Source organism: Chrysemys picta, chromosome 4 (assembly GCF_011386835.1).
Source record: "Chrysemys picta bellii isolate R12L10 chromosome 4, ASM1138683v2, whole genome shotgun sequence".
Classification (NCBI taxonomy): domain Eukaryota; kingdom Metazoa; phylum Chordata; order Testudines; family Emydidae; genus Chrysemys; species Chrysemys picta.
In genome coordinates this window covers 136,018,191-136,039,607 of record NC_088794.1, presented here as the reverse complement: position 1 = coordinate 136,039,607, position 21,417 = coordinate 136,018,191, and the positions used below count along the sequence as shown (strand labels likewise).

Sequence of the window (21,417 nt, the reverse complement as noted above, 5' to 3'; positions counted from 1 at the left end):
TAAGACGGCACTACGAGACGAAACATGAGAACAAATTCAAAAACCTGAGCGCAGGACAGAAGCTACAAAAGGTAGAGGAGTTGAAGAAGAATTTGACATCCCAGCAGACGTTTTTCACCAAAGCAAAATCACAAAGTGAAGCTGCTGTGAAAGCAAGTTTCATTGTGGCCGAAGAGATCGCCAAATCAGGACGGCCGTTTACCGAGGGGGAATTCGTAAAGAATTGTATGATGAAAGTGTGCGACGTCCTTTGTCCAGATAAAACGCGAGCGTTTGCAAATGTAAGCCTCAGCAGAAACACTGTTGCTAATCGGGTTTGTGAGATGGCGACTGATTTGAAAACACAGTTGATTGAAAGAGCAAAAGATTTTGTTGCATACTCCCTTGCCGTGGATGAAACTACTGACGCGACTGACACTGCACAGCTGGCGATATTTATCCGTGGTGTGGATTCCAATTTGTGCGTAACAGAGGAAATACTGGACATTAAATCGATGCACGGGACAACGAAAGGAGAAGACATCTTTGGAAATGTATTTCAAAGTGTAACCGACATGAAACTGCCGTGGGAAAAACTCGTTGGACTTACAACAGATGGCGCACCTGCTATGTGTGGTGAAAAAAATGGACTGGTGGGAAGGATGCGCTCAAAGATGCGGGAGGAGAACTGTGCCGGTGAGTTGACAGTGTATCACTGCATCATACACCAGGAATCGCTGAGTGCTAAAGTCCTAAAAATGGATCATGTGATGAACACTGTAACACAAACCGTCAACTTTATCAGAGCCCACGGTTTAAATCACCGCCAATTCCAGTCTTTTCTGCGGGAAATAGATAGCGAGTTTGGCGATATGCCATATCATACGGAGGTCCGGTGGCTAAGTCGGGGAAAAGTTCTCAAAAGACACTTTGAGCTGCGAGAGGAAATCTGCCAGTTCATGGACAGTAAGGGGAAAGACTGCACAGTTCTGCGGGATGAAAAGTGGAAATGTGAGTTGGCGTTCCTGGCTGACATAACGTCGCATCTTAGCGCTTTAAACCTTCAACTCCAGGGACGGGAGCACATAATAACCGATATGCATGATGCAGTGAAGGCATTTCAAGTGAAGCTGCGCTTATGGGAGACACAAATGCACCAATGCAACTTGTCTCACTTTCCCTGTTGCCAAGTAATACGGAACCAAGAAAGTGCCACAGTTTTCCCAAATGCCACCTTTGCTGAAAAACTCAGCGCGCTGCGCACTGAGTTCGCACGGCGCTTCAGTGACTTTGAGGCACAGAAAAGTAACTTCGAGCTGCTTCGCAACCCATTTGCAGTCGATGTGGAAACCGCACCTGTAGAAATGCAGATGGAGCTGATAGAACTGCAATGTAACGGGACACTGAAGGCAAAGTACGACACTGCGGGGCCAGCACAGTTCACTCGCTTCATTCCTGAAGCGATGCCGCAGCTCCGCCAACATGCGGCTCGAATCCTGTCCATGTTTGGCAGCACATATCTGTGCGAGCAGCTGTTCTCTGTGATGAAAATTAACAAAACGTCACACAGGAGTCGCCTCACTGATGAACACCTGCAATCGATCCTGAGAATCTTCACAACACAGAACCTAACCCCAAACATAAACGAACTTGTTGCAAAGAAAAGACTCCAAGTATCAGGCTCTGACTAAATAGGACAAGAAAATGGAATGTTATGATTTGTTATGATTATACTTTTGCTTTAAATTCAATTTTTTATTTATATTTTCAGATTTTTTAATATTCCAGCATGTACAGATTTTGAATGTATTGTATTGACAGGATATTTTTTTATGAAGAGCAAAATATTTTAAGTTGAAATGTATTTATTTTGGAATGATATCCTGTATTTTGGTTCATATTAATGGTTAAAAAACATAAATATTTAGTCTGTTAAATAAATGGTTATACTGTTCGGCCCGCGAGTTTTGAGTTTTGGCCCCCTGTGCAATTGAGTTTGACACCCCTGCATTAGAGGGTTTTTTTTTTAAATGAAGGAATATAAAGCCTCATATTTCAGGGCATACACAAACAAGTAACAGATGGGTTTTAGGAAACCAATGTGGACTGATTTAAATCAAGGTGATGTAAGACGTGATTTAAGTCATCCTATTTTTTTTAAATTATTGATTTTAAATCAGGTTGAGGCTTTGTAAAATTAATTTGAAGATTTATGCTACTGCAATTTTAGATTAAAACTTATAATGAATTAAATTATAAGTGCTGTGCTGATAAATTAAGTTACTCATGGAACTAATGTGAAGAAGTGTAGCATCAGGAGCTAAAGTTGTATTTATTAAAATCATAAATTGTGTCACTTCAAAAGATAATTACTTTAATGTTATTTAGGCTTTCAATCCATTAAGAAAATTACTGCACATTTTATACACTCAGACCAAAATTTGCAAAAATAGGAGCCTTAGGCTCCTAATCCAAATTTAGTATGGATGGGATTTTCAAAAGCAACTGGCAACTTCTCTTTAGTATCTGGTACTTGTCACTGTCAGAAGTACGATAATGTAATAGATGGACTTCTGTTGTGGTATGGCAGTACTAAATGTTACCGTACATCATGTTGATGTCTCAGAACATACACTTCCATTTCTATTTGGCTACCAAAACTTCCAGTTCCCTTCTCTCCATAAGCCTTTCCTTTGCTCACCCTCTTAATAAACATTGCCATCTATAACCTGAAGATAATTTCCAAGCCTGTATTTCTCACAAAGCTGTGCAATGAGGCCAGTTAACTACAACTTCACAATTCCTTTCCTATTTTTCTCCTGCTCGTATAAAAATCAAGAGGTTGTGTGTGTGCTTTTGAGTAGCCCTAAGGTACAAATACAACTGCCTGTACCATCATGTTTGTTCCTCCCTACTAAGCAAAGAATGGCTGTAGCCAGGAGGAAAAAAGAGCAGAACAGTAAGAAATAAACAAAGTCAGGAGAATTAAAGCTGAAAGGCCATGTGCGATAGGGGGAGTAATCAAAATGCTTAAAAAAAAAAAAGAACCCATCTTAAGTAGCTGCCCCTCCCTCCCCCCATCATCCGTTCACAATCTTTGGATTGAAAGGTGTGGTAACTGACCTATAAATTGCCACAACTTTGATAAATGCAACTTGATAGACAGACTTCTCTGTGAACTTCCCAGTTATCTTTTTGTTGCCACCTATCATCAAGAATCTTTCAAAGACATCAGAAATTACATAATCTCTTCCATGCTGTCCATTTGAGCCAACATGTCACTGCTAAATATATGAATGCTGACAGGACATTGTTATAATACATTTCTTGCAGGCTTTTTCTGATGCATCAGAACTTTGATGGCTGCAGGAATCTATTAGTTTCTTTGGTAGTCACTGTGTTCAAGAGAAATAAACATTTTACTAATTTAGTCAATTAAATCTTTCTTTTAACCCTCTTACAAATTGTCTGGTCCTTTCCTTTTTCTATAGGCTTTATCCTTTGATATGGTACAAACTGTAATGGAATCAGATATACTATAGTTGTATTAATTCATCAATTTTCTGCATTGTGTGTCACTCAATGGGCATTATATGAATAGCTTCAATTAATCAAGTTTGGCTGATGGATTGTTTCCACGTCCTAGTTATTTTTAGAATGGCTATCCCTGTAGTAAGGTCCAGCCCAGGGGTGGCCAAACTGTGGCTCATGAGCCGAATGTGGCTCTTTTACAGTTAAAGTGCGGCTTGCAGAGCCCCCCACATGCCCCCTCCATTCTCCACCTACCAGACTTTAGGGAAAGCTTGGGACGTCTGCCTTGCAGCAGGGTGGGAGGTAGGGGCTTCTGCCCAGTGGGGGCGGGGGTCTCAGGGCATCAGCCCCGTAGGGCACACCTGCCGGGGCTCTGGGCTTCAGCAGGAGTGGGGTTTCAGCCCTGAGCCCTGGCAGGTGCCTGTCCCAGGGAAGAAGCCCCGAACCCCAGCAGGCGCGCCCCAGCTCTCGAAATTCTGTAGATTGCCATATGTGGTTCGGAGGGTCACTAAGTTCGGCCACCCCTGGTCTAGACTACCACTGTACTGAGGTCCAGAAACAGGCTTTCCATTTTATCCCAAATAGCTTGTTAACCTATAATGTTTCCTAATCTCATCTCACACCTTGCCACTATAAATTAATGCAATAGGGTTAAACAGGACACTCAAGTGTAAGTTTCCTTACAAATGTTTCAACAAAGCCTTGTACCACAATGCAGCGCTCGGAATAATCCCAATTTGTGTCCAATATCATCACTTTTCTGTCGCTCAAAGATTCACAGGCAGACCTGGTACAGCCCAGAGGGTTTCACTAGGATTGTTATTGATCATGTCCTTTTAACAATCACTGACAGTCAACAGTCATGGATGTCTGAGTTCGCAGAGGTGGTGAACTTGACACCAACCATCGGCTTCTGCTGACAAAAGTGCACCTTCCACTTCGATGACAGCCAGCTAATTAGTCCAATTCAATCAAAAGCTCTTATTAGAGCTGAGCTCTCAGACAGCTTTCCATTCTGAATGGCTTAAGGCTGCCGAAGCATTAGAGACTTAAGCCTCACTTCCTCTGTCATCTGATGAGGAACAGCATTACTGTAATTCAAGTCATCAGTGCTGACTATTGCCAGCTCAGTGCCGGGGCCTCAGCCCTTCAAATATCTATGGATCAGGGAGGATGGAGACACTCACTGCAGTTGGGGGTAAGAAAAACAGCGAGGCTACAATTCAAGTCTTTAAAGAAACATTTGTCAAGAAGAAAAAGCAAAGGTGAAATGGATTAGACTTTGGAATGTCATCAAGGCATTATGTAAGAAAAGATATGGAAACCTGGGGGTCGACTCAGGAAGCCAGTTTAGAACATGCTGCCACCAGGCACAGTCTCTGCAGCCCTTATTCAATGTTGAGATGTTTGCGAGCGGAGACAGCACCGGCTTGTCCAGTAAAGAATTGGGATGGCAGCATCAGCCAGAGTCTACAAGATCCGTTGCACAGATAGGAAGATCATTTCAAAAAACTCTCCTCAATTGTCTGTCACCTGCAGTCCCTCTTCCATTTGAAATGGGGCAGGAAGTTCCAGCAGACACCTTCCTTCAACCAAGTGGATCGCACTCCATAAGCTGAAGTCTGGGAAGGCAACAGCGGTTTGTAACTTTATCCCTGAGTTGATGAACACAGGTGAGAATATTGTCGTACCATTGCTGCATAGGCTCTTTCAGGCCATCTGGGCCACGAATATAATTCCCAGTGACTGGAAGGAATTTGTTATTCTGCCTCTGTTCAAAAAGGGCGATAAACCCAAATGTAGCAACTACAGAAGTATTACGCTGTTGTCAGTCCCAGAGAAGCTCTTGGCTTTTGTGTTAATGTCTCGAATCAAGGATGCACTTCATGGCAAAGGCTGGGATATTCAGTGCAGCTTTAGATCTCATTTCACAGATCTTTACCTTAAAGGCAGCTTTTTGAGAAGACGGATTAATTAAATAAACTTTGCAAAGCACTTTATAGACTTCCATCAGGCCTTTGATTCAGTGCGCTGAACAAGTTGCAGGTCTGATGAGGCGATGCAGTGTCCCTGAGAAGACAGTATCATTGACAGAACGGGTCTATAGTGGAACAAACAGCTGTGTTCAATTCAATAGCTGATCCATAGCATGGTTTCCTATTTCCACATGAGTTCAGGAAGGCTGTGTTCTGTCACCATCATTGTTCAATATCAGCACTGTAGCTGATGGGTAAGTTTGAGGATGCACTTGTTAGTGGCACTGAGCAGACCACCACTCTGCTTTGAGAGCTTGCATATACCAGTAACATTGTCTTGTTGGCTCAGTTTGGTGAATCATGGATACTGATGGCTGATCTGGTCAGGCAAGAAGAACAGTGCAATGGTCTGTTTAGTAATCAAGATAAAACCATTATCTTCAAGCAACCTTCAACTTCAGATTGTAATCAGCTTGGTATTAACTTCTCTGAACAGGATATTGAGCAAGTGGCAACTACCAAATACCTTTTAGGTGGCATAGACAAGGCTTAAGGATGCTCAAAGGGTGTTGACATTTGTACAGCAGTGGATGCTGCCAGTTTCAGGCCCTTCAGTGGCCTCCAAGGAGATGTAGTGACATCTAGCTTGCTATGAAGCTGTGGAGCTACAAAATAAGAATTATACCAACTCTGGTACACCAGTGAAACACGGGTGATGAGGAAAACAGAAGAACAGCAAGTGGATGTTTTTGACTCAGTTTCTCTATATTAAGTGGCAGAACATGATCAGTAATGGAGAATAGTTTCACCAGCAACTACACACCACACCACAGAAACACCAACCCAGGAACCAATCCCTGTAGCAAACCTCGTTGCCTACTCTGTCCCCATATCTACTCTGGCGACACCATCAGAGGACCCAACCACATCAGCCACACCATCAAGGGCTCATTCACCTGCACATCCACTAATGTTATATATGCCATCATGTGCCAGCAATGCCCCTCTGCCATGTACATTGGCCAAACTGGACAGTCCCTCCGCAAAAGAATAAATGGCCACAAATTGGACATCAGGAATGGTAACATACATAAGCCAGTAAGTGAACACTTCAATCTCCCTGGTCATTCTATTACAGATTTAAAAGTCACTATCATTGAACAAAAAAACTTCGGAAACAGACTTCAAAGAGAAACAGCAGAACTAAAATTCATTTGCAAATTTAACACCATTAATCTGGGCTTGAATAGGGACTGGGAGTGGCTGGGCTTATTACAGAAGCAGCTTTTCCTCTCCTGGAATTGACACCTCCTCATCTCTTATTGGGAGTGGACTACATCCACCCTGATTGAATTGGCCCTGTCAACACTGGTTCTCCACTTGCGAAGTAACTTCCTGCTCTCCATGTGTCAGTATATAATGCCTGCATCTGTAACTTTTACTCTATGCATCTGAAGAAGTGAGGTTTTTACCCACGAAAGCTTATGCCCAAATAAATCTGTTACTCTTTAAGGTGCCACCAGACTCCTTGTTGTTTTAGTAATGGAGAATGTTCACAGCTGAACCCTCCATCAGCACTGGTTCGGTTTCATAGGCTTTCTGGGAATGGACATTAATAGGAAAGTCAATACATTATAAAGTGTTTACCAAGGAATGCCACTACATGGCTGGTGATTGTGCTGCCACCAAAAACTTCAGCGGCATAATAAGATTGCCAAAGATGGACATAAACTGAACAACCAGCGAGACCACAATAAGGACCTTGCTACAGATTGATCTGGCTGGCTTGATCCACTTGATCTGCAAGGAGACTACATCCCTTTGGGATTTGTGATGATGGCGATGATGTGTGCTAACACCATTACAAAGCAAATGAGATGTACCATGCCCTTTAGAAACTTAAAATCTAATTATGAATGATGCAACAGGTTAGAAAAATTCACACTGGGCTGCTACTGAGGTTTGTGGCACTTGAGGATTCTGCTTATCAGAAATGTTTAATAACTTTTTATGGTTAATTATCCTTCTCCCACATCAACATCCTTTCTGCTATAAGGGTTCATCAGTTTAAAGTGACAGAGGAAGAAAGAGACCTGATGTGTTGGTTGATCACAAGATGACTATTAGCCACCAATGTGAGGTGGCTGCGAAAAAGGCTAATGCAATTCTAGATGTATTAAACAAGGCATTTCCAGTAGAGATAGAGGAGTATTAATTCCCTGGTACAAGGCACTGATTAGACATCATCTGGAATACTGTTTACAACTTGGTCACCCATGTTCAAGAAAGATGAATTCAAACTAGAACAGAGGCACAGAAGATCTATTAGGATGACCAGAGGAATAGAGAGCCTATCTGATGAGAGGAGGCTAAAATCTTGGCTTGTTTAGCCTAGCAAAACAAGGGCTATGGCCTTGGCTACACTCAGGACTTCGCAGCGCTGCCATGGCAGCGCTGTGAATCGCAAGTGTAGTCGCGCCACCAGCGCCGCGAGAGCTCTCTCTCGCAGCGCTGTATGTACTCCACCTCTCCGAGGGGAGTAGCTTGCAGCACTGCAGGCACTGATTACACTGGCGCTTTACAGCGCTGCGCTCAGGGGGGTGTTTTTTCACATCCCTTAGCGCAGCAAGTTGCAGCGCTGTACATCAGGGATAAATACCGGGAGTGTGGGGGGTGGGGGAGTGTGAAGATTTATTTAAGCTCCAGGACAATGAACAAATGGGTATAAACTGGTCATGAGTAAATTTAGGCTAGAAATTAGAATAAGATTTCTAACCATCAGAGTAGTGAAGTTCTGAAAGACTCCCAATAGGCGTTGTGGGGACAAACAACGTAATCCATTTTTAACAGAGCTTGACAATGAGCGGTATTGTATAATGAGATTGCTTCTGGTAGTGGGGCAGGGCTCAGCAGCCCTGGGGGGTCTCTTCCAGTTCATGTCTTATGTTCCTAAAGCTCTTGCTTCTGAGTTTCAGCAAGTTACCTGCAGGGGTCAGGAAAGGAATTCCCTCCTTTCCCAATGAATTCAGGGTTGGGGTTTCTTTATCTCCTTCCTCGGAAGCATCAGAGATGGACACAGCTATAAGGGGGACACTGGATGTGGTGGACCAGGGTTCTGAGGCGGTATGGAGCATTCTCTCTCCTGGTGTTTGGCTGGCTGCTTCTTGCTCAGATGCTCAGAGTCTGATCAAGGCATTTTCCCCACAAGTCAGATTTGCAATGACCTTGGGGGGTTCTCCATCTTCCACTGCATGGGGCACAGTCCCTTGCTAAGCTCATCTGGGTACATCTCAATCAATTTCCTATTACTGCACGAGCCTGAGGCACTGATATACCACCTTCCCTTTTATTCTCTGCATGTAGCACATTATACTTTAATCTCCTGAGGGCTGTAATGCTTTGGTCTAATTTCAGTTTTTGGTTTAGTGTGTGGATGCTGGGTGGTATTGGTGGTCCCCTTCTGGCCTTAAACTTGGTCCTGCTAGTGAAGGCAGGGGGCTGAACTCAATGACCTTTCGAGGTCCCTTCCAGGGGATAGGGATAGCTCAGTGGCTTGTGCATTGGCCTGCTAAACCCAGGATTGTGAGTTCAATCCTTGAGGGGGCCACTTAGGGATCTGGGGCAAAGTCAGTACTTGGTCCTGCCAGTGAAGGCAGGGGGCTGGACTTGATGACCTTTCAAGGTCCCTTCCAGTTCTAGGAGATAGGATATCTCTATTAATTTATTTAATTTATTATTTTAACTCTGATATCACAACAACATAATAAAGCCCTCACCCTTTGCTTGACACAACCCAATTTGCATCACTTGAGTACTATTGAAACTCCTTTAAATAATCAGGAGGCAAAAAGTTTACGAACTTCTATTCAGACTTTTCCTCTTGCACTACAATCCTTCTTTAAAAAAAAAAAAAAGAACAAAATACCACAGATCTGCTTAGATAAGATCTGTATGAGTAATTAGCCTGTCATTTCCCTAGTTACATTATGGGTTCTGTGCAAGACCATAAAGCCAAAAAAAAAAAAAAAAAACCCACAAAATCACCTTCCCCAGAATAAAAGTCTGTTACAAATCAACAGATCTTGCCATAAATTAAAATTGCTTTTGGGGAGGGATGTCAAATGACAGTTACTTCTTATTAAGACTGCCAGTTGAATCTTTGTGGCTTCACTAGCCCCTTTAAGGAATTACAAATTTGAAATAAAAAGCCTCTGTATTTCGTGAATAGATACATTTATGGTGTTCTAGTATCTGAGCCCAAATTTTAGAAAGGAGGTTCAATTATCTGTATATAATTCACTCACTGTACCATAAATGTTCTTTACAGTCTAGTATATTACCATGCATTTTCTGGGTCATTCATGCTAATACCTAAACACAAACTCTTCATGAATATTTAATGAGACAGCTAAACAGCAAGGGGACTCAGTCTAAAGTAAAGGTTATACAGCCTAAGTCAAGCCTTACAGCTTTCTCAGCAAATTTGCTGTTCCACGTGAGTCGGTTACAATGCCGTGCGTAGTTTGAGATAGAAAAGTTGGCACCTGTAAATGCTCATTTCATATAGGTACTCCAAATAGTCACGTCTAAAATCACCTCAGATCAGTCTTCCTTCTAAAACCCCATTGAAAGACGCAAGAACTGCTCTAGATCAAATTACAAAAGTGTTCATCCAGTACACAGAAAATTCGGAAATGGGTCAGTTGTGGCTTTGTCACAAATGCAGTGAATAAAGTGTTGTGCAGCCTCAGGAGCAGACTGGGGAGCAGAATGCAATTCAGTCACACACTATCTTCCAGTTTCTCCCTGCTCTGGATGGAAAGTACTCTCCACAAGCCTTACGCTGTGCAGCAGATGTCACCTTGTGCACCACCATAGCTATGCTGGCCAGGATGTCAGGAGTGGAAGCCACGACTCTTCCCCATCACCCTCCTCTTCCCTGCATGCCTGGAGTTGGTGAAACAGGGCTCTATGAGGCTTGCTCTCCCGTCTTTGCTGCTACTCATGGTAAGTGCATGCAGGATGGGCCACAATCTGATCCACAGTAAGGAATTATCTGTAAATGTGGATGTCTCATATCCTCTTACAAGAGACAGAAGCCATGGAATAATATAGCATTGAGCTTCTAATTAACTTACCATAACTGCTTTTACCAAAAAATATTGTTTTGTTCACTGTGATAGCAATACATAGAAGGAAAAGTTACTCTTGCACATATAATATGGATTAGTTTCAAATACCGTCTCATTGCAACTATGCTCATTCAAACCCAGATGGAGGTGAGTCTGTGACAATTAAGTCATCTTTATTACAAGCATACTGTAAAAAAAAACAAAAAACAAAAAAAAAACCAACCACCACTATCTGGCTTTTAAATAGTGCAATTACTCACAGGTACTTGTTTTCATTAGTCTTCTCTTCTCACATCCTGCCCAGCAAAATCCTTTGTAGACAGCATGATGGTTCCACCAATTAGAAAGCAAGAAGCAAAAAAATCCATCATAGGTGGTACATAAACCCTAGTCCACCCATTTTCTCAGTAAGAAAGCTTCCAAAGCAGGAAAATAGATAAAAACTTAGAAGAAAATATTTCAAGCAACAATCTCTGATGGGAGACAAGAAAGATGAAAGAAGAGACTATCACAACAAACAAGATCAGTAAGTAATCTTCCTTCCTTTTCCCATCCCATTCAGCAGCAACCATTACAGGCAGGACAGAGAATGCAGAATTACCTCAGAGGAGGATTTACCTATAGTGGAGCTTGTAGAACCAACTAGCCAGAGACATGACCAACTGGTAAGGGTTTCATCATTTTGAACATAAAACATTCTCACAGATAATAGTGATTTTATTGTTGGCTGTGCCTTCACTACAGCTCTCAAAATAAACTATTTACCATTTTTGAAACTTTAGCCAAACAAAAAACTACGGAAAGATGAAGCACACCACAGTAAGGAAGGGGAAGAAAAAAAAAATAGGCTGAATACACCTAAAGTGCAGGGGAAGAGACCCCAAGAAACTCAATTCTCTGTATCTTGGAAGAGCAGTTGATGGCAACTATGTTACTGTGATAGAAAACAATTTCAGGAATACGTCGATGGATTTGAGAGGGAGATCTATATGCACTTTCAAAACTAACAACACTCAATCTGAAGGACCTAAATCCACACCGTGTAGAGGTAAAGCATAGGAGTTTATTACACACAGCGCTGGCAGAGTGTCACCTTGCTTATTAGGCTCAGAGACACTGTCTATCAATTGATTACAACAGCATATATAGATTTTCCATGGGCGGGGGAAAGTGATGGGGTAGGCAGTTCCACACCCCGGGATAGGTTTTGCAGCAAGACAAGGTAGCACATTAGCCAATGGTTAAAAGGTTATATGATATCTCCGCCCATGGTCTCAAGTTAGCAAGTTAACATTTAATTAATACTTTGATAAAATGTTATTAGTATAAAATATATATGTTGAATTCTGATTTGGGGTCCATAGGAATGGAGTAACTCCTTTGATTGTCCAACAGGTACATTCCTAGGGATTAAAGCAAAGAAACAGTGAAAGTATATGGCAATAGATTGTCTTCTTTATGTCTTAAGGCAGGGCATTGGTCCCTGGGAAGGGAGGTGGAAGGATGCCATATCTTATACTGACATGTGCCAATTTTCATAAACTCAAGGTTGGAACTGTGGGGAGACTGTTCCCTACAGAAGAGACTGACACAATAGGAACAGAGATCCATTGTTCAATCTGAAACATTGGATGAAACATAATTATTCAGTTATTGCTTCAACATCTGGCATTTCTACTGACCAAGCATATCTTAGCAAAGGCAATGTTATCTGTTTACCCCAGCTTTTCTCTTAGTTAATCACTATCTGCTAGGCCTCTGGTCTCTTGACCAGCTCTGGACTTTGGGTCTGGAAAAGAGCTGGCACAATCCATATACCAAGTTGCTATATAAAATGCACATGGATTTTAACCCTTCAGTCTTTGTCCTTTTCTTTTCAGAAGGGAGTAAAATAGTCTCTTCACCCAGTAATAGCAACCAATGTCCCTTCCCTGAGTAGGGGAACATCAGCAGGAAATTAGAAGACTCAAAATTTAACAGCAAATAGCTAAAGGTGTAAAAATAAAAGAGTACATCAGAAGCAGAAAGTCTGTGAAAGGATCAATAGGTCTGCTAGAAAACCAGAGTTTAAAAATTGAGAGATGAAGGAAAATAAGGTCATTGTTGAAAAGCTATGTGATTTCTTTGCAACAGTCCGCCAAGATGCTGGGGAGACACTATCCTGAACCTGCTCTTTTCTGGTAACAAAAAATACCATCAGAGATTGGAGGCATCAGAAAAAGAGGTGGCACAGCAAACTGATAATTTACAAATCAGTACATCCCCAGGCTCAGATAGCATACACATTCAACGGTTCTGAAGGAGTATAAGTATCAGAGGCGAGCTGATAATAATATGCACTTATTACAATAATACAGTATGTAAATATGTAAATTAGGCCTCTGTTCTAAAGAACTGGAGGGCAGCTAATGTACAGTAGTCCCAATATTTTAAGGGGTCTCTAGGACCATTCTGAGGAATTATAGAATAGTAAGCGTTATATCTGTACCTGGCAAATTGATTAAAATGATAATTTAAGAAAAGAACAAAATATTTTAGGTCATGATGTGAGTGATATGGTCCAAACCAGCAGTTTCCAAAGGAACTGACATTTCACTAATCTTAGAATTTTTTGAACATGTCAATAAAGTAGTGGATAAAGGAGAACTGATTAACAACTTATTTAGACTTCCAAAAGACTTTTGAAAAGGTTCCACAAAAGAGACTATCCAAAGCTAGTTATTCACTGGGTGAAAGGCGAAGTTTTGTCATGAAAAAAAAACTCGACAGGGGACAGAAAGCAAAGGGTAGGATTAAACGGTCAATTTTCATCCTGCCAAAAGATTAACAGTGAGGTGCTGCAAGATTCCACACTGGTTCCTGTGTTAATCTGTTAATTATCTGAAAGAGGGAATGAGTAATGAAGTAGTAAAAATTCCAGCTGACAAAGTTATTAGGGTTAGTCAGGACCAGAAAGGATTGAGAAACTACAGAGAGACCTAACAAAGGCAGGTGAATGGGCAACATGATGGCAAATGAAACTCAGTGTCGATAAATGCAAAGTAATGCACACTGGAGGGAAAAATTTAAGCTACTTGTACACCTTTATCAACTGTAGCACCATTGTAACAGCTCAATGAAGACCTTTGCTCATGGTCCGCTTTTTGGTCACAGTTCATGGTGGATAAAAATTGATGTTTTGTTGAAAAATGATTTTGTTATTTGAATTACAAAAAGTTTTCCATTTAAAAATAAACCTGTTTGAAATGAAATCTGAATTTAATACAAAATACGCTAAGGCGTAACATTTATTATATCATCTTAAAATTTATAGTTAAATAAATATAAATATGATGACTCCATGGGCATCTGTCAAAACCTTTGATTTAAAGGCTGCTTTTCTATATAAAAAAAGAATCAGGAGAAAAACATCTAACTTTTGAGGTCAAGCTTTCTAAATATGGCACATGTACTGTATTAAGGGCTTGTTTTGTTTAATAAAAATAAAATGTTATATGCTGTTTTGTGTTTTTAATTAAATTTTAGTTACCATCCTAATGCAGCTTGACAAGTCATGAGCTAATAATTATCTAATAAGCAATAATTCCCCATTTTCTAAACATATTAATTGTAGATTTTTAATAAGAATTATGCTATACAATTGCTTAAATAAATTTATATACTGTATATACTCGTTCATAAGCCAAATTTTTTTTAGTAAAAAAGGGAAGCATCAGAGAAGGGGGTCAGATTATGAACGGATATAGAGAGGGAGAGGTGGGACACAGCTCCTCCCCCCCAACAGAGGGGGCAAGGAGAGGCAGCACAGCCAGAAGGGAAGAGGCGAGGCCAGAGTCTCTCCGCTTCTGGCCACGCTGCTCTCTCCCCAGCCTCCAAAGCAGCTGCAGCTCCAGCTCTGGGGCTGGCAGGCTGTGGCTGCACCGCCTGGCCCAGCCCGCCAGAGGAAGCTGTGGCCGCGCCGCCCGGCCTGGCCCCCCAGAAGAGGCTGTGGCCAGGACAGAGACATCCTCCCCAAACCCACCCCAGCAAAGGTGGGAAGTGATGGGATGGGGAGAGTGTGGGGGTCCCGGGCTAGGGGTGGGGTCATGTGGCAGGCGGTCACAGGGGTTACTCCCCTGACCCCCAGCTTCTCCCCCCCACCAAAAATGTCCCCACCAGTTGCTGTCCTGGCCCATCGGGGTAAGCAGCTGGTGCGCTGAGACACTTTGTTTACTTAGGTTTACCTCCGTGCCTGCGGATGCTCAAGGTAAACAAACTGTCTTGGCCCGCACCAGTGGCTTATCCTGATGTCCCGGGAGCCAAAGTTTGCCGACCTGTGAACATTTTCCAATTTTACTTATCCATCTTGGGGGGGGGGGGGGGGGGGGAGAAGGAGCATCGGCTTATAAACGAACTGGCTTATGATCGACTATATACAGTAGTAATAGTGACCCCACCTAGGCAGCACAAAAATGTACCAATCTAGTGTAAAAACTCTTTTTAGTTGTAAATAAACATGCTTTAATGGTTATCAACCAATAAGAATGTATCTTTCTTTAGAGAATAACTGAAGTACAAATGGAAAAGCTGATTAAAATCAATGACATTTCCAGTTGGTGATTTAAATCGCTGATTTAAATCCACCCCGCCACAGGTACACAAGATGGTAAGGAGCAGAATGCTGAACAATATGGATAAATTATGCCTTTTATATAAATCAGTAGTTCAGCCACATCTGAAATACTGTGCGCAGTACTGGCCACCTCTCCTCAAAAAGGATATTACAGAACTATAGCGGGGGCAGGGGAAGGGAGGTCAGAAAAGAACAACAAGAATGATCAAGGGCATGGGAAAACTCACTGAGAGATTCAAAATCTTGAGACTTCTTACCTTACAAAGGAGACAAATAAAAGAGGACATGATAAAAGGAGAGAAGGTATACTGAGAGCTTCTGTTCTCTCTCTCTCAAACTCAAGAACTGTGACTTGAGAACCCCTTAATGCCAACTGGCAAGGGGTTACAGGAATGTCCTCATTCTGATACGTATATTTTGGTTCACCGAAGAATGTCATGTGAGGTCTGAAATGAAAGCTTGGGTCACAATGGCCATTGATATCATTGTGAAAGGTTATGTACGGATAGCATGTGAGGCATTATGGACATATACTGAAAATTTGTTCTTAAGACTTTGCATTAAGGCATGAGTCATCAGCAGAGATGAAAAATAGCTTCTGACAGAAAACCTTACGCAATGGATGCCCATTTACAACAAAGATATCAAAAAGGTGTGAAGTCAACAGGGAAGCAGCACACAGGGAAAACAAGCCATGGGTAGTTATAATGTCTAAGTAGGAACAGTGAGCTTTGGGCATATAACTAGAAGGCAAAGAAGACACCCTCTCATCCCACACCTAAGAAGTAAATGAGCAGAGTGCTCACATTCATGAAAATGGGATCTCAGCCAACCTTGGTTGAAATGCTCCAGAGGACTTAGGGCTGGGGTCGGCAACTGATGGCATGCGAGTTGATTTTTACTGGCACGCTGCTGGCAGCCGGGGTTCCGGCGCCGGCCCGGATGAACGGAACCCCCAGCCGGCAGCAGGCTGAGCGGAGCCGGCAGACGGAACCCCAGACCGGCAGCAGGCTGAGCCGCTCAGCCCGCCATCAGTCTGGGGTTCTGGCCGCCAGCCTCGGGTTCTGGCCGCCAGCCCCTTGCCAGATGGGGTCCCGGCCATCGGCCCCGCTCAGCCTGCTGCTAGCCTGGGAGACCAGCCGCCGGCCCCGCTCACCTTGCTGCTGGTCTGGGGTTCCAGCCGCCCGGCCCCCTGCCAGCCGGGGTCCGGGCCTCTGGCCCTGCTCAGCCCTCCTGCCGGCCTGGGGTACCAGCAGCCAGCCCAGGGCTCTGCAGCCCTCATCAAAAATTACACTACAATTACCTTAAAAACTTGAAAACTTTGTTTGTATATTACAGTAATCATTAAAACATGTATAATGTTAATAAATACATAGGTTTGATTAAACAAAGTAGCTGTACTTATGTGCCTGTGCTTAATTTGTGTTTTCGATTATTTCCCTTCTAAAAAAATCTTGCATGTCTTACACCCCCAGAAAGGGCATCTTGCACCCCCAGGGTGCACCCCAACTTAAGAACAACTGCACTAAACTGATACGATCTGCATTTTAATTTAAATTTTAAATGAAGCTTCTTAAACATTTTAAAAGCCTTGTTTACTTTACATACAACAATAGTTTAGTTATATAATATAGACTTACAGAGAGACCTTCTAAAAACGTTAAAATGTATTACCGGCACGCAAAACCTTAAATTAGAGTGAATAAATGAAGACTCGGCACACCACTTCTGAAAGGTTGCTGACCCTGACTTAGGGGGTGAGAAACTTATTCTTACTCACTACTCACTTGAGCCTTGAATCTTTGATGATAAACTTATTCATGTTTTCACTATAGATATATCTAAATGCTGAGACATTAAGCAAGGTGCTGATCATGAGTTCAGTGATACAATCTGACATGGACACTGTTTGTGTTCAGTGGATAAGGGGCTGAACGTTTCAGAAATACTCAGGGACTAGGGTGCACCTACTGTTAATCCGCAAAGCAAAGTAAGGCTGGAATACCTCAGAAGAGAGTGCTTGAGTGGCTAACAGGTTGGTGATGTCAAGGAGTTGACACCCAATTAAGCGCACACAAGACTTCCTCATGCTGAAGTCAGGGGGGTAACACAGTGACTCACAGCCCTGGGTATCCTGAGAACCGTCACAAGAACAAGGGGACATTCCATTAAATCTAAAAGTTGGGGAGCACAAAACTGATAGAAGGAAATAATTTTTCACACAACGTGCCACTGGATTCTGGAACTCATTGCCACAAGAAGTCACTGAGGCCAAGAATTTAGCAACATTCAAAGGAGGATTGGAAATTTATATGGATATCAAGAAAACCCAGAGTTATTACAGTTAGTAGCAACAAATATTTTGTAATGGATATTAACCTCAATCTTCAAGGTTTAAACCAATCTCTAACTATCAGAGTTTAGGATGAGACACTAATATGGAAGGAAGGGGGGTCGGGGAATTACCAAAAATCTGTCTACAGTGGGGTTCTTACATTTTCCTCTAAATCATCTGGTACTGGCCACTCTCAGACAAGATACTGGACCAGATGAATCTCAGGTCTGATCAAATACAGCAATTCCTATGTTCCTATACATTACAGGGAGTTTACCTTAAGTCCAACTTTAAGCTTGAAGGGATTCTGGAGGAGAGAATGACTGTTCATCACCTTCTCTACAGCACCCAGAAGGTGAAATTGCCTTAATCAATGAGTATTCAGTTGAAACTGATTGTACATTTGACTCTAGGTTGGGCACTTAGCAACTTCCTAAGAAATTTAGGTTAAAATTCCATCTCTTCTGAACATTAGGCAGTCAAGCCCAAGAACTGTGGGTTGCAGAAAACAACCAGACTTCGTGACAGGAGTAAAGCACAGTATAAAGTGATGCTCCAGAGGTCACAGAACCAGGAGTGATGGGGCCACTCGCCAAACAAGCAGAAATTGTTTCTGAAAGCGTCTCTCAAAAATATGGGATCAACTTGCTTCCAGAAGCTGGTTGGTTGGTTGGGCCTTCTTGCTGGAGATGAATCAGTCAGCTTTTGTATATCTCAAATGCTGACACACTTACTAGAAAACATGAAAGCGAAGGCCCAAAGTCTCCGTAGTTCTGCAAAGTTTTCCTTGCCTAAAGAAATAGCAGGAAGGAATAGAGAGGTTCCCTCTCAAATTGACACCCCTAGCGACCTAAACGTTCTCTCTCCCACCCCACCAAAAAAAACCTTTAACAAACAAATCAACCATCCAAAAAAGCCCAGTTTTTACCCCCAAAAAGAGGAGAGACAAACTACAGAAACCCCACTAGGAATTGTACCATTGCTATTGACTTTAGGTGGAAGGAGTTTGGGTACTACGGTGATGGGAGCAGTATGAAACTAAGATAAATAGATGCAGGTGGGAGTGATGCAGGAAGCAGGAGATTGGGGGATGCAAGTTACCCAGTCTGGTTGTCACACCAGACTAGGATGTGTGGAATAGCAGCATTTACTGGAACTGCAAGTCCAAAAAGATGATCTAAGACTTCAGCACAATGATCCTGAGGCTATGAGAAATGTGGGGCCATGTTCCTAAAAATGAAACGTGCCTTCATTATGATGCAAACCAGACTGGAAGGGTGGTGGTGAAACTCAGACCACTGGTAACTACAGGGGCAGAGCATAACGTGAGATTGAGGGAGACCCTCTACAGAAAAAGTGCACTGCTGAACAAAAAACTTCACTGTTTTTGTACTATAAGGGGGAAAAGAAGGCAGATTTAGAGCGGCATAAGGACTGAGGTACCCAATACTCCATGTTCCCAGAATGCAGGAAGCAAAGAACAAAAAGTGGGTGGAGTGGGGGGTTATATACTAATTCACAGGTCTTCTCATTCTGCTTCCTGATTGGTGGAGGCATTAAGCCACTGTAAAGTCTGTTGCTGGGTAGAATGTATAGACTCATGTAACACCATAATTCTGTAATTAGTATCTAGACTTTCAGAACCAGTTTAATAATTTATCTAGGCATCATATTTTGAAGAGCCCATCCCAAATGCTATCTTGTTATAACAAAGGAAACAGAATATTGTTCACTATACCTTGATGTAATTAATGTGCCTCAAATCATTAAGATAGTATTCTTCAATGGCATAGGGCTTGCCTTCCACCTCGAACACGTAGGCTGGATACAGTTTGTTACGAATCGGAACCACAAAGTAGTCAGCAAATTCTTTACAGTTAATTGTAGCAGACATCAAGATTACCTGTTAAAAAGAATTTGTATAATTTAGTTAAATATTAGCAGTAATCCACATCACGTCACACTAAGATTCAAAAGAGTGAACAAAGTTATTGCTATGAATGAAAACCTAACTGAATATTTAACTCTTCTTTAGCTTATGATTCCTACACAATCCTTAACAGAAGAAAAGTTTATGGCAGACATTTTGTGAATTTAAAGAGAAATTTAAATGCGAGAGACACAGGTCACCTAGACTTCCTCCCCAGAAGGGCAAGACTACTCCCTATGATTCATTTACTAATATCTAGTTTTAAGCATCTCAAGTGATGGGACTTATCACTCTCTTTGGAAAATTATACCCCAGTTTAACATTTGGCTAAAATATTTTTTAAAATATCTACATCATTTTAAGGCCAAGTCTAAACTATGGGTGCTACAGTGGCACAGCTATGCCACTGTAACCCTGTAGCATAGATGCAAACAACAGCGACGGCACTGGGTTTTCTGTCCCTGTAGGAACTTTACCTTCCTGAACAATAGTGGCAGGGATTAGGCTGCCATAATATGTCACTCGGGGATGTAGATTTTTCACTAGGTTGTTTTTTTTGGGGGGGGGGGGGGCGCTAGTGAAGACATACACTAAAGCTTGAATGTATTTCAAGATGACAAGGGGCCATGGAATCAATACTTAGGGTCAGATGTTCTATCCTGTTCTGCTTAGCAGCACAAAGAAAGCAGAAGTCACCCACAAGTCACCTGCTGGCAATTCCCTGGCATGGAAGTCATCAAAAAGTGTACAGCCAGCATAATCAGCCTAGATACACTACTCCCTGTGGGAGACAAAGTTTATTGGGGCAAGCCAAACAAATGACTGTAGTGCACATTCCTCTAGCTATCCTTAGCTGGCATACAGATGGTGAGAGTTTGCTAGCCCAGGTTGGAACAACCTGTGATCTCAGAGAATCAGGGAACTGCAAATGGTTGTTAGTTCTCAGCTTCTTTTTCTCCCTCTCCTGGGATGCCCTGAGCAACTATAGTGGATGGAAGTCATCTTTTGCTAGACGCTCCCCTACACTCGGCCAGGATCAGTCAAGTTCACTATGAGGGCTCCTATAGCCCAGAACAGAAACAGAGTAACAGAACTATTCTGCTCCCACTGTGATGCAGTAGGCAGCCGGCCTGGGAGCTGCTGAAGCAGGAATGATACAGCAGCTGCTCAGCGAACTGCCAGCTCACATCACAATTTTTTCTGGGGTTGCAATGCAGTGGCAGCCAGTTGAGGAGCTGGTGCTCTCTAGCCTCAAGGCTGATTTATACTCTTCTGTTTAAAACCCAGAGGGTGCATCTCAAGGAGTATATTTATATTTCATGATCAAACAATCTTTTTAACAGTTTCCCTGAAGGGCCATAAATGACCTTGGATCAAAGGTTGGATACCACTACCTTAAACTAGTTTCCCCCCACATCCCCACTAGTTGCTTAGTCAAGCTATATTAGCTCTCTCTCTCACACACTCTTCAATGCCCTAATCATGTTTGCTGCTATTCCCCAACCCCCTTTCAATTTGACAATATCTTTCTTTTAGCATAACGCTGATGGGGAGTGCAGTATTGCAGTTTCTGTCTTCCAAAGCTATACAGAGTAACTACTACCTCCTGCTTCATGACATGATGCCTCTGCAGCTCAAAACTGAGCTGACTTTGTTTCCAACTCTCATTTCAAACTCATCTGATTTGCCAACCTGTATTACTCCGACTTCAGCATTTGAACTTTTGAGACATCTACTCTCACTGAACTTGTCCTATATTATTTTTCCCAACTGTCTTAATTTGCATTTTTCCAAACTGAGTCTCATGGTTAATTTCTGCCTAAAAATTCTAATCTCTCAAGGCCCCTTTGCAATATTTCTCTGGTCTACTAGGTGTTTGCAACTCCTCCCAGTACAATAACTCAGAATTAATCTTTATTTCC

The 21,417-nt window shown here is 42.3% G+C and overlaps 1 protein-coding gene across 2 annotated transcripts in view; it reads right to left on the bottom strand.

Annotated features, from left to right (window-relative positions):
- The window catches only part of TDRD9 (tudor domain containing 9), a 190,906-nt gene that overhangs the window by 109,259 nt on the left and 60,230 nt on the right, over window positions 1-21,417 (bottom strand). For both annotated transcript variants that reach the window (XM_024105141.3, XM_042858224.2), the window contains exon 7: window positions 19,304-19,468. In XM_024105141.3, coding sequence (XP_023960909.3) covers window positions 19,304-19,468 — 165 coding nt within the window. The remainder of the gene's footprint in view (window positions 1-19,303; window positions 19,469-21,417) is intronic.